Source organism: Ascaphus truei, chromosome 2 (assembly GCF_040206685.1).
Source record: "Ascaphus truei isolate aAscTru1 chromosome 2, aAscTru1.hap1, whole genome shotgun sequence".
Taxonomy (NCBI): Eukaryota; Metazoa; Chordata; class Amphibia; order Anura; family Ascaphidae; genus Ascaphus; species Ascaphus truei.
This window is the reverse complement of record NC_134484.1, coordinates 328,315,482-328,330,114: the sequence shown is the minus strand read 5'-3', so window position 1 is coordinate 328,330,114 and position 14,633 is coordinate 328,315,482. Positions and strand designations below refer to the sequence as shown.

At 45.6% G+C, this 14,633-nt stretch overlaps 1 protein-coding gene across 1 annotated transcript in view; it reads right to left on the bottom strand.

Annotated features, from left to right (window-relative positions):
* Window positions 1-14,075, bottom strand: part of LOC142488242 (mediator of RNA polymerase II transcription subunit 1-like) — a 70,000-nt gene extending 55,925 nt beyond the window's left edge. The window contains exons 1-3 of the mRNA XM_075588611.1: window positions 13,931-14,075; window positions 10,840-10,899; window positions 10,586-10,686 (exon numbers count right to left, since the gene is read on the bottom strand). Of these exons, the coding sequence (XP_075444726.1) occupies window positions 10,586-10,686; window positions 10,840-10,899; window positions 13,931-14,075 (306 nt within the window). The remainder of the gene's footprint in view (window positions 1-10,585; window positions 10,687-10,839; window positions 10,900-13,930) is intronic.
* Between the last annotated feature and the right edge of the window lie 558 nt (window positions 14,076-14,633).

Here is a 14,633-nt window from a genome sequence, read left to right as displayed (position 1 = left end):
TGCTGGTTGCGTCCTCAACTGTGGGAGTTGCATGGTGGTGCCGGGTGAATTAAGAAAGGTAGGAGATCGGGAGCCACGCTCAGACCGCATTATTAGCAGATCCGCGTTGTAGCGGTTCGCGCTATAACGGGGTTGAGCTCTATACAGGTTTCATTGTCACTTGTGCATTTATTCTATAGCAGAAGCCTCCCGGGACATAAGGCTTAAGCCCATCATTGCCTTGCAACATTGCCCACCAAACAAAATTATTTCTGTTTACCACCTGCATCTCACCACCACTGGTTGAGGTTGATCACCAAAGGGTCTTGCTGGACCACAGAAGAGTCTGTCCAAACCTGTACAGCAGATAGTAGAAATGGGTAGTACGCTAGCACTCCAACTCCTTAGATAATATCATCTTATTGTGATTGTACTCCTGGAAGCCTCTTCATATACACCGCGCTGGAACCGGTGTAGATCTAGCCTATTCCTTAGGTATTTGTATCCTTAGTCACCCTGCAACTCACCAATCTTGCTTGCCCCTTATCCATCCTCTGTAAAGTCTCTTTAGGTCCTTCCTCAGCCTATAATGTTATCATATCCCACAACTTTGATACAAGCATGAAATACCCATTCTTTATGTAGCACCCTGTGGGATACTACTTAAGGGGTTAATGAGCTCAAGAGGGGTTACCTTATGGGTAGCTTCAGTGTTATAGCTTTCCATCATATAGGTTGGAGTTGCTGGGAAGAAAAATAGCCACACCCACCTTCTAGAAGGTGCCTAGTGATGCCCTTAAATAGAATGCCATACTCCTCCCTTAGTAGCCATAGTGACGTCACTAAGGGGTATGTAAGATGGGGATGGAATATTCTAGTTTAGATCCCAGGACGAGACCAAGATGAGGGATCTCAATGTAAATAAATGTTAGTCTTGTAGATCTGTAACTATGTGTGTTAGTATCAGGGCCCCTTTGTTATTTTCTAGTTTAGGGAAGGATCATTCCTAAATACTAGGGCTCATCTATATGGCCCTTATGAATTTTCCAACCATAAGAGGGGAAGGACAGGTACACTATAGGAGGTTCCTCAATAAGGGCCTCAGACTATCACCCCAGAGTAACTATGATAGGGTGGACATCCTCATGCCAGAGAGCATCCTCCTTGGCGAACCTAGTGGAGGAAGGAACAGCCATCATCCAGACATTGGACTGGCACATATAGTGACAACAAAGGGAAGAAATGTGCTTCTTTGGTGGATGCTGTATGAGCACCCGAAGAAAGGTTCCTCGCTCCCATTTACCTGTTTCTTCAAATACTTACTATACCCGTCCTGCACGAGTACCAGCACCCTGAGAGACAAGGTAAATAATTGAACACTGAGCACCACCTGCACACAGGGTTACCACCGAGTTTGACCCGGGGACTACGGGTTTCAGCTACGTATCTCCAGGCTACGGGTTCACCTGAAAAAATGACTGAGCGGCAGCTTCTCCTCTTGCAAGTCCCATAACATGGCTGTGCAATGTCAAATAGCGCCACGTTGCCATTACAACGGAACCCTACTTGACATCACAGCGTCACATGATGCCCGTTGCCGTGACAATGGGACAATACGTGGCATCACATCATCAGGACGCCTCATTGTGTCACGTGACGCCTCAGCGCCATAAGGCATCCCGTTGCTATGTTGCGTCAAGTCGCCATGACATCTTGTTATGGCAACACGACGTGGCGTGATGCCACATTGTCATGGCAACGTGCGCCATCTGACGTCAAGGAGCCATGGTGACTGGACCTTCCAGGGGGAGATGATGCCAGGAGATGCCACCCAAGGTAAGAGAAATAAAAATATAAATAAATGTAAAAGAAAAAAAACAACAACAAAAACACATGAACAGAAGGTGGCAGCCATGCCTGCACATAGGAAACACCTAACGTTTTTTTTAAATTAGGAGCATGGCAGCCAGGGGTTTCCAGGAGCACGTTAATTTTTGAACCCCCTCCCAAAAAAATATGGAAGAAGAGGGTTAAAGAAAATCACACACAGTGCAGACTTCTGCTTTTAACGCAATCCATGTTGGCCTGGTTACTGGTCATTGGGGCCCGCAGTCATGCCGCCCTTGTAGTTATGGCTCCAGGGCTTCCTGTATTCTCCTGGTTCTCAAACTTGCACATCTCCAGTCCCGAATAAAGAGCTGAGAAAGACGGCCCTATTTCATCTGCGTCTCCCACAACGCTGCTTTGAAAGTAAGGGGACTCAAAACGCCTCACAATTACAGTACAGTGCGCGGTACGCAGCACATAGGATTGTTACAGACACGGGTCCCTACCCAGATGAGCTTACAAATCTATGTTTTTGGTGCCTGAGGCACAGGGAGATAAGGTGACTTGCCCAAGAACCTGACACCAGGAATTCAACCAGGTTGCCCTGATTTCAACTCATACTCAATGTCATTGTTATCAGAGTTGGTGTCTTTACTCACTGAGCTACTCTTTCAGACTAAGATGCAAGGAAGCAGGGTTTAGGACTGTCTTAGGGTCTTCCTACAGCATGTGATTGGCCTAATTTGCGTGAGACAGACGCCTAAAGCATGACAGTGAGACTCTGCTGCAGTGCTATAGGACACTAAAGAATAATAAAGTACTGTATGGGAGAGATGATAGAATGTTATATGTGCTGGATTCTATGCTCCCATTGTTCTGCTTCTCCTCAGTCTCCCTTTTACAATTGCAAACAACTGGATATTTTTACAGTAAAGCGCGCAATTAGGACACAAGGGAAAAATGTAAGGGAATTTGTCAAAGGAAAAAAAAAAGGTTTCTTAATGGTCTTAAATGATAATGGGGCTTCAAATGAGGTCCAAGCGATTAGCATCCTACACATCAACTGATGTTTTTTTTAGCAACTAGCACAAACAAGAGGACATACAGTAATGCAAAACTGGTTAAGCAAAAGTTCAGAGTGGTAACAATGAATCCTTTTTGTACCAAAAGAAAGACACATTCTACAATGACTTATTGTTTGTGAAAGAGGAAGAACTGATTAAAAAAAAAAAAAGAAGAAGTTTATCTTTAACCATTTGTTTTAAAGCTGCAGTTTAAGCAATATCCTACATGTGTATTTTTTTTTTAATAAATCAGTTCTGTACTATGAGAAAATACTTGTAGCATTTAAAAAAATGGAAAAAAAAACAATTTTAAAGACATTTTTAATGTATTCTAATGAAACAAGCATTTTTGTTCCTATAGCAACCATATACAAAGTCACATCCCCTTCGCCTTCTGAAACAGCATCACCTTTTTTAGCCCTGCCCTCTCTAGCAGTGAACCAATTGAATGTAGTGCCTGCCTGGTCACATGATCTTTCTCACAGAACTTTAGCTGTCAGTGCAGCAGAAGATTACCCAAGATGCATGTAGTGAACCCCCAGCCGAATTTCAGCGATTGATTACAGGAGAACGGATCGATCAGCAACTTAGGCATGTTCTATAGTGCCGGGCACGTGCTGCGCCGTGTGCAGAATTTTAGTTGGCTGACGTTCGTCAGCCTTTCTATACAAGGGCCGCACGAGCGCACGGCAGAGAAAGGGGAGCTGACAGACAGCGGCGAAGATGAGGAAAATCATCTTTTTGTGCCACTGCCTGCGCTCAAATGCATGTATGCGTGGATGCATGGATGCGTGTGTAGCCCTGGTCTTATTTCGCCCCCAGAGAGCTCCCTCCGCAAGTGCCGAGCGATCGCGGGTGCCGCCGGATGCAGCAACGGACCCGCCGGCACAATACGAAGGTGGGAGCCGGAGCAGGGAGCGATCTGAGTCCTCAGAGTCCCGGCGGCGCACCCGGCTAGCGGGGGCCGCTATTACAAGTGCTCGCGCATGCGTAGAAGGCTCACAGGAGCTAGTAGGGACTCGCGCATGCGCAGGGAAAGCGCGCACATGCCCCAATATGTTTGCAGCCTCCATGGGACTACAACTCCCATGAGGCTTAGGGCCAAGCATACCAGGTGCCTGATAGTGGCCAATGAGGGCCAAGGATTCTCAGCCCAGGAGATTGATAAATTTCGCGGGCTTGGCAGCACGGGAGTTGGAGCTGGGAGCAGGAAGGGGAAGGAAGGGTGTAGGGAGCAAGTGGCTCCTACACCAGGTAAGGTTCCCCAGATCCCAGGCAGGCCCCAATCCCTGTTAGGGTAGTGGGTAGGTACTGAGGGACGGCCCCTAGGTTAGGGACCCTGCCCTTAGGTAGTGTGTGTGCAGTCTTGTCAGTGTCACGGCTGTCAGTGCTGTGAGCGCTGACAAGAAGGACACAGGGCTGAGTGCAGTGCAGCTGCAGGCAGAGTGTGAGTGTAGTGCGGTTGCTGCAGGTACAGTTAGTGCAGTGGGTTGCTGCAGGTACAGTTAGTGCAGTGGGTTGCTGCAGGTACAGTTAGTGCAGTGGGTTGCTGCAGGTACAGTTAGTGCAGTGGGTTGCTGCAGGTACAGTGTGAGTGCAGTGGGTTACTGCAGGTATTAGGGAGAAGTTAGTGAGAGGGGATCTGGGAGGTGAAGGGAGAGGTAGTGTGGGTGCAGGGGGTCAGTGACCCGTCTGCATAGGACAGTTCTACCCAGTAGGCCCCTAGGAGAGTTCCCTGAAGACACCAAAGGTTGCTGTGCTGCAGGGATGGCCTATAGTAGTAGCGAGCATCACCCTTACTGAGTACCAGCTAGGGACAAAGGGACAAGCGGGGACAAGCGTGCGGAGCAGGTTTGCTGGCGAGTCGTCTGGGACCTGATGGCTGGACATTGAGACCCAGGAGGCAGACCGCTGATTCATCTGACCCTTTGTGAAGAGGTACCGGTCACCACCGTGACCGGAAGGTACTATATCATCAAGTGCACCAACACCGGTCAACAGGCGCTGATCCCGCCTTAGGCTAAACTCTTTAGGAACACTGAGCGAGTGGTTAAAGAACTGAGCCTATACCATGACATTAATATATATGGACACGGTGTGTGGGGCACGCGGTGAGGGGACGGAGGCGTTGCTCCTGATGAGAGAGGCCGGGCCACTAAGGTTACACGTTAAGGTTATATTGCTATAATATAGAGTGATAAGGTTCCGTGCATTATTATATAGTAAAACTGGTTGCATATATATATATATATATATATATATATATATATATATATATATATATATATATATATATATATATATATATATATATATATATATATATATATATATATATATATATATATATATATATATATATATACACACACAGTGTTCGACAAACATATACATTTGCTCGCCCCGGGCGAGTGGATTTAACCCCCGGGCGAGTAAATATTGGCCCAAGCAGCACACGTTTGGTACTAGGTGGCGAGTAGATTTTTTTGGTGATTTGTCAACCACTGTATATATATATATATATATATATATATATATATATATATATATATATATATATATATATATATATATATATATATATATATATATATATATATATATATATACACACATACACACAGTGGTTGACAAATCACCAAAAAATCTACTCGCCACACAAAAAAATCTACTCGCCACCTAGTACCAAACGTGTGCTGCTTGCATACATATATGTAAGTGTATGAGTGTTACCCCAGGCTCCCAGCTAGCGGAGGCTCAGATCTCCTGGAGCCGCAGGTGTTGTACAGTGACCAGTAGTTCCTTTGGGAGGGTTCAGAAAAAGGGCTACACGTGTATGTATGCATGTGTGTATGGATGTGTGTATGGTTGTGTGTGTGTGTGTGTGTGTGTGTGTGTATGCGTGTATGTATGGGCACGCGTGTGTGTGTGTGTCAATGATTGCAGAAGTTAAAAAAATATATTTATTAAAGTTTTTTTTTCTTTAAAAAAAATCTTATCTAGGACTTCCTTTCACTCACACAACCCGTACACACACATACACACATACTCAAACATACACATTACCTGCAGCTCCCGGCACTATATACAGGAAAAGCATGCAGCACATACACGCGCGGCCGCATGCTGTATATTACAGCCCTTCGCTAATCACTTGTCAGCGTGTAGATATTAATGATGCACATTTTGAATGGAAAAAAAAAAAAATACTTAAACTGCAGCTTTAATAGTTCACCTTGCTAACCTTGTGTATTGGGGAGTACTCATCGTTACAATAAAATAGCCAGAACAAAAATTGTTAAAGGCAGGCTGCACGCCCACTAATCTGTATAAATATAATTTGTAGGCTCAACATGTAAAAAAAATGCAATATGTCTACACATGTAGCTAAATACAATTTTAAACTAAGGCAGCGTCCTTAGAGGGGGGAGCCGCGCTGAGCCGTGCGGACGCAGTGGCTCGCCTGCTCAAGCAGGAGCGATTCCATGGACAAGCAGGCGAGCCAGCGTGCGCGATCGGGAGGCGGGGCACTTACTTCACTGGGCCAGTAGCCAGCGAAGCACCGACGTCAACGCGGCTTTGCTCTGATTGAAGGTTTTCAGCCGACAGCGCACTCAGAAACAGGTTCTGCTGTCGGCTGAAAATCCCTGCGCCTCCGCACGCCTGCCGGAGCCCCCTCTCAAGACATCCTCATTGAGGAAGACGGGGCTCATCGCGGAGCGTCCGCATGGCTCAGCGCTGACTGTCCTTCTATGGACTCTGTCACGGTAGCTTGTGACAGGCTGTAATTTACACCAAAAATATATATAAATATATATATATATACCTGGGTTTGAACTGGGACGAGACTTAGATATGATAAAATATAATTTATTCCTTGATAAAGGTGAACACACAATAATGTACAAATAAACGCAAAATATAGACACTTACTTAAAGATTAGGACAGAAGGCCATCAGGATACAGACTGGGCAACTTCTCCCATATTTCAGTTGACATCACAGCAATACATGCAGGACACATGCATGAAGACAGTTGCATGAAGAACGATGGGTAAAAGGTGGTTCTGACTTATATATCATTTTAACCCCCTCTTTCCCAGATACGGCGCTGTGCCGTCTAGCAAAAGTCCCTTTGAAGCTTTTGAAGCTCATTTTGGACTTCCAGCTTGGGGTAGCCCCCCCCCATCAATAAACCCTTTGAAGCAGGGAGGACATTTGTCATGTTCACTCCTGCAGGAAACCTTGGTGTGTAAGTGTGAGTTACCACGTTTACAAAAACATCCTTGTCCCTGCTCATTATCATAACAGGGGGGGGGGGGGTTGCAGTCTTTCAGAACTCAACCAAAATTTCATATTTACTGCAAATCACTCCCTAACTTGAGTTCAGTAATACATACAGGCAGGTGAGATATATTAATACATTCCGTCACACCTGACGCTCGCAGAGAGACCAAACATTACAGTGTAATCTGAAAATTAATAGAGATATTAATATCTGGCATTTCTTAGCGGTTACATATACAGTGTTTAGACTCCAAAAGATATGCTAAATCCCACGGATACAAATATGTAATTCTTATCATTTTCAGCCAAGGACATCTCATAATATTCTTATATTTAATAAGGACACCCATTCAGATATCCTGCTTGGGATGCCCACCCTGGCCCCATCAATAAAACCTTTTGAAGCAGGCTTTTGGCTTCCATTTTAAGTGTGAATTGTTACACTTAACTATTCCTTGTGCCTGCCTCCCGCATAAACAATTAGGTAATTACCTTTTGCTCACTGGGGCCCATACCTTAATCCTCTGGGTCCCTTTTGATATGCATTTTTGCACTTCCAGAGAGGAAGCTTGCATAGGCAAGTGACCCCCGCTCATATGCACAGCATTTGGTTCTGGTATGCATTACAAAGGGCAGGCAGAGGCAACATTTGTTTCTGGTATATATTTCAAAACTGCACCAGACAGGCACAAATATAAAAAAATATATGTTCCTCTTATGACAACGTTATATTTTAAATAGGGGTGTCCTTGGGGTCTTACGCTGAGGCGGCACCCCAAAAATCAGGGTGCTGGCGCCCTCCGTTCCCAAATTACCAGTTTTCAGGTAACTGTTTATTCAGCACTGCATATAAGATTAACCCCTTAAGTCCCAGTGGGTGGGTTATGCAGATACTGATCCAGCAACAATACATTTACACAGGAGAATAAGCATTTTCATGTTATAACAAGGGTTAAATCACCTTTCTGGACCTCGGCCCAGTTAACCCCTTGTCTCCCTGGCGAGGTTAGAGGGGGCCAATTGGGGGGGTAACCCCGTTAATCCCGGGCCAAACCCTCACGATCGTCACAGACTCAGCCTTAGTCAGTAAGACAGTCTTTACTTTTTTCACAGTAGGCAGCCATCTTTAATTTGTGATGTCATAACACTACATGTTTGAAGTACAATTAGTTCGCTTATTAAGTTGTTTTAACGTGGTACTGCCCTTTTCACAGACTTTCCATAGCATTCAGTGTAATGTTGATACAGTATATTCAGTGTACATCGTGTGATGTTAAAGGGAGGTGGGGTGAGTGTACAGAGTGGTGCAGAGTACCGCTACTTATTATTGTCACACCCAGAGTAACACTACTTATTTACAAAAACAAAAAAAAGGGGGGGGTGGGGACATTTTAAGTGAAACTTCTTTATGTTTTGTCACTTAAATTGTAATTATACTCTCAAAAGTCTTTAATTCAAGCAAAAACATCAAAATACTATTTCAGTGGCAAAACATAAACTTCCTTAAGTTCGAACGTGCAAGCTCAGCACCGTTTTTTTGTTTTTTTTAAAATATGTAGGACTGTGGGGGGGGGGGGGGTGCGTGTGTGGGGGGCGTGGGCATATGTGTGGTGGGGAGTATGTGGGTGTGGGGTTGTTGGGTGGGGTGCAGGGCAGGGGTGTGTGGGGGTGGAGAGGTGGCTGTGTAGGGGGTGGGTAGATGTAGTGTGGCTAAGTGGCTGGCAGTGGTGGGTGCCTGTGTGGTGTGTGGGGGGTGTCAGCGCATACGCTGGTTGAGGGTGGCTTCTCTGCGCATGCGTTGGCGGCACATTAATGGCCACGTGTGCATGTCCGCTTCTGAGACTGTGCATGCACTGAATGGGCCGGACATGAAAACTGTGATTATACAAAAAAACGCCCATGGTGTCCACAGTAGCGACACCACGCAGCGCAAAAACAAGTGTTATACATACCTGAAAACTGGCTATAACAAATCTGACTGTCTCAATGCTTGCTACTGCAAAGCAAGAGACAGTTGGAGCATTTTCAAAACGTTGTTTTCGGGTTGCGACTGCCGTGTCAAGTGACGCGGCCATCCAATCAAAAAAACAGATAGCCTGCAGGCGCGCGCGCATTAGCATGTGCACGTCGCTCTGCGACGTCGCTGTTGTGACGTTACAGATGTGCGTGTGCGCCCTGCAGTTCGGCTGTATAATCGCAGCCCTATGCGAATGTGCGAGGAGATAGTCATTCCTGTGCATGGGCGCGGTGACGGGTGTTCCTGCACATGCGTTCCACTGACGCCCGCTTCTGCGCAGCAACGCCCACTTCAGTGCAATGGTTGCTACTGCGCACATCGACGGACGGTCCTGTGCATGTGCAAAGGAACAGTCATCCGGCCCCTGAACTACAACTCCCAGCAGGCTAAAAAATACAAATGACGTCGCTTCCACTGACACTTCCGCCTCAAAGAAGGAGGTTTGTGCCAAAGGAAAATTTCAGTAGGGTCAGATGCCAGCAAAGAAGTTTCACTTCAAAAAGGAATTTATTTGAGAAGCTTCTCCCCATCTTCATAACAAAACAATTGCCTGAATGTTTCTTAAATACTAAGGAGCTCTGCCCCAATCTTAATATATAAAATCGAAAGGTTGGTACTAGCTGCGGTGAATCTGATTGGTCCTCAGCCTCTGTCCAATCAGATTGGTGGCTCTATGACATCACCCAACTCTCTCTCTCCCTCCCCCCCACCGGCTCCCGGACGGAGGGGAAGCGCAGCGCGGCCCTCCTGCCCCAGCCGCCAATGCTCACTTCCCTCCCTCCCGGCGGGGGGACAGGCAGTGGGCAGGCAGCCTCCGGAAGGACCCCCTTCCTCCTGCAGCTGCCCCCGGTAAGATGGCGGCGCACAGTGGACAGGCGGGGGGTGGTATTCAGTCAGGAGAGAGAGGGGGGGGGGAGTTAGTCAGGAGAGAGGGGGGGAGTTAGTCAGGAGAGAGGGGGGAGAGGGAGTCAGGAGAGAGGGGGGGCGGAGAGGGAGTCAGGAGAGAGGGGGGGCGGAGAGGGAGTCAGGAGAGAGGGGGGGCGGAGAGGGAGTCAGGAGAGAGGGGGGGCGGAGAGGGAGTCAGGAGAGAGGGGGGGCGGAGAGGGAGTCAGGAGAGAGGGGGGGCGGGGAGGGAGTCAAGAGAGAAGGGGGGGAAGCCTGAACAGCTGTGAAGAGGGGGGGAAGAGAGTTGAGAGTGAGGATGGGGGAGGCAGAACATTACATCACGGGCAACGCCGGGTATATCAGCTAGTATTTAATAAACGTAGATTTTTTTAAAGACTTTGAATATATTGCAATATCTGTATATCACAACATATCCTGCCAGAGCAACCAATTATGACGAACATCTGTACACAACTGGAACATATTTAGTGTGGCACATTGTTATCGAGATCAAGCAAGTTCTTACCAAACACAGCCTGACAAGTTTAATGGTTTCAATCCATGGCTTCTGGGAATATTTTAAATGCAGCTTCCCCAATAAGGCATTTGCAGGCGGTTTCATAGGAGCTGGAAGATATGCAGTAAAAGCTATACATCACTTTATTTTCATGTGCTCTGAAATTCTTATAACACGCTCTTAAAAACATCTTTACGCCATTTGCAAATAGCGGAGCTAAAAGTTTAAAAAAAAAAAAAAAAGGACTAATTTCGTGAACATACTTTTTTCAATTTGCTTGACTTTTTCTGCCAGTTTTTGATATGCAACTGATATATGAAAAACTGGCAGAAAAAAAGTCAAGCAAATTGAAAAAAGAATGTTCACGAAATTAGGAAATTAGTCCTTCCTTTTTTTTTTTTTTTTACTTTTAGCTCCGCTATTTGCAAATGGCGTAAAGATGTTTTTTTCATATATAATATAAATTCATAAAATGATAACGAATACTATTGCAAAATGTGGGGTGTAAAGGGAGCTTTCTTTGTTACCGGTACTAATCTTCTACACCACCACTGCATAGGTCACGCAGCACATTTTTATTCATTATTTCCCTATTTTTCATTAACTGCTGGCTTTTCAGCAAAGATTGAGACCCCACTCGATTTAAAACTTGAAAGGAACTCCCGGCGTCTCTGGCATGAGAAAAACGTGTCACGGCATATTGAACAGTGGCCTTTATCTCGTGCCTTCATTTCAACTAGCGAGCTGCAGGGGACATGAAACATTGCATGATCTGGGAAATAAAATAGAAGCCTGTCCTGAAATGACCCCTGCGTGTGTTCCCCCCCTAGTAACACTAAAGGAACAGCCAGTGTTATTGTTTCATATTGGTGCCCAAGAATAATAAAAAATGCACAAATGCGCACCAGGGATTAGTGGAAGGTAATTTATTAAAAAGTACACAATAACTGAGGGGATCCAACCCCACCTCAGAACAGCTGTGCAGCTGGACGGCTAAGTACTACCCAGGAGAACACCTGATGGTGACTATAACCCTAAGCTGCACAGTATACAAATACAGTAAAATTTATATAAAAAACATGAAAGAAAAAAACAAACATGAAAACAACCTATCAACAGATTTATATAGAAACCGGCATAGGGTTGGGCACTGGCAAGGGGAAACGGACACTCACACTGAGACAGTCAGCAGACTCGCGGTGTCTGCACAGGATCCGGATCTCGGCACCGCGGAGATGGATTAAACCGCTGCTGTCTCCTGCAGGCTCCGTCTCAGCTTGCCAGCAAACACGCGCAGGATGACCTGTCGTGACCTCTACGTGTTTCGCACCACGTGCTTCGTCAGGAGGTCACGTACAGCGTCATCCGCGCGTATTTATGGGCGGCAACTGATTGAATAAACCCCTGCGTGTGTTCCCCCCCTAGTAGCACTAAAGGAACAGCCAGTGTTATTGTTTCATATTGGTGCCCAAGAATGTTGTAATCCAGTACAAGTTGTCCTGCACCAATAAAAAAAAGCCAGTTCATAAAAATAAAATAAAAAGCAAGCATTGGAAGAAACTAAGGCTGCGTTCTCAGTGAAGCTGAACGCGATCATGCTTTGGAGAGGTGGTGATGTCACAGCTCTCAAGCATGAGCGCTCGGCTGTCCGGCATATTTTTTTTATGCGCGAGCAGAAGGGGGCGTTGCCGGGGTGCGCGGCCAAGCAGTGACTGATGCTGATTGCTTTAGGTCATGTGACCCCCTCAGGGCGCTTGAAAGACCATTTAATCTGTCTCGGCAAGCGCCAAGAGCCTGCGAGCGGCCGGACACCTTCCCCTTCATTGTGCTGACCGCGCTAAGCGGCACAGAGGACGCAGCCTTACTTCTACCGGGAGGGTCAACAAGGTGTTGTACGTTGCTCTGGCAGAGAAAGGGTTAAGGTGGGGACCAGATTCTTACCCTACACCAGGCCTGCGCAACTCCAGTTCTCGAGGGCCGCAAACAGGCCAGGTTTTCAGGATATCCCTAAATCAGCACAGCTGGCTCAATTAGTGGCTCAGTTGTGCTGAAGTAGGGATATCCTAAAAACCTGGCTTGTTTGCGGCCCTCGAGGACTGGAGTTGTGCAGGCCTGCCCTACACTATAGTGTTGTCACAGCTATTGCCTCTGTCCTTTAAAACGGAATTCCAGTTATCTGCTCCAATAATTCCATATCCAGTGCTACAGAAATTTAAGCCAGACCATATTCTGATAATAACAACATATATACACACAGATACGTGTTACATGCTTATAAAAAAGGTGCTCTTCCAACATTTCCCGCCCCCCCTCCCCCCCCAAATGTGTGGGAAGCAGGAGGCCCCAGTGTTAAATTTCAGCTATGGGGACCCTTGGCTCCCAAGATATGTACCTGGAAAGGTAGCACCTGTGCATATTTAAATCCCCCTTGCCATGCGAGAAATGTAAACTGCCATTTTGTTTCCCCTGGAAGGACGGTACCAACCCTATTAGGCCTTAAAAAGGTATGTACTTCGAGTAGGGAACCAGAGAATCTCCTTAGCAAAAAGGAACGAGGCTCAGCTCCGGGATCCTCTGCTCCTTTTTACTGGAGTGTTAAATAAAACACAAAGGACATACTCCTTTAAAATCTGGCAGAGATACTAAAGAGTCTAAACAAGTATTAGTAACACAAAACAAATGTAATTATAGGAACAACAAACTTATTCACTCCAATTATTTTTGGGGGTCTCTGGAACCTTATGGTGAAAAATCCATTATATCAATTGTTTTATGGAGCAAATAGTCATATTTGGCAGTGAAGGAGTTACATGATTTTTTAAACTTATTATTCAAACTTTAGATATATCATTATTTATCAGAGCTTAATATTTGTACATCACCAAACAAGGGCCAGGCTTTTCCATTAGGTTGGGAGATTAGAAAAAGCTGGTTTGCTTGAGGCTTCTTATTTAACCCCTTAACTTACAAATTGCAGCAGTTCTCTCTAAAAAAATTTTTTTTTTTTAAAAAGTGTGAATATGGAGAGAAAATCCTGATGACTGCAGTTTAGACGGTGTAATCTCCCATCCTCATCTGAAAACGTGGCCTATCCCTATAGAAGGAATCAGGTAGTGGGAACTGTATGATAAAAAAAAAACAGCCTAGGAAGCAGGTTTACTAGACAACAGTTAATGTATACATACAGATTTGTATATACCTACACAGTCTACTTAAAACAATAGCCTTCCACACCCCACTGCCACAGGGGCTAGCAAAGTATGACTTTTCTTTGGTGGTCCCCCTGGCAGAGAGGGGGTTTGATCACAGGTACTGTAATTGGCCACATTATCTATCCATTTGTTTCTACTTTACCCAATTCAGAGGTTGGCCTTTTTTGCAAACATTCCACCGGTCTACGTTGCAAAGCAAAAGCCATCCGTTCTGTGTCATTGTCATCTGTTGGTGTCCGGAGACTTGCAGTCGTCCCACCTTCAGACAGATCAACAACAGCCTCCATCTCTGCCACAGTCAGACCCCTTTCTCCTGCTCAGGAATTCACTTACTGCAGGCTCTTCCACACCTGGACCAATTCAAGCAGCTCAGGTGAAGGTACCTTTGTTAAAGCTGCAAGCGTTAGGCTTAAGCCTTGTGGCAGCGATCATCTCAGCAATATATTGTTTTGATGATCAGTCTCTTAAATTCTAAATCCTGGTTCACAATCGGTCATTCCAAATTCTGCATTCTGCTGCATTAGAATGGACCTGTGTGTATTCTTATGTTGTGTGTGAAAGACCACATGAGAAAAATTAAATACTTACTGTAGGTCGCTATTCATTATGCTGGGAAGAGACCATCCCTAACCTAGAGGGATTTTAGCCCCATTCAAATGAAAGCAGCTTCACAGCATACTGAATAAGGGCCTTGTGTCATTTGCACCAATTGGTGTACAGTATATAAATATGTATGAATCTTGGTAAATCTGTTTATTTATTTTTTAATTACAGTTGGCGCTGGGAGAGGGAGTGGCTCAGTGAGTAAAGACACTGACTGGCACTGAGAGTTTGAAGCAGGGGAG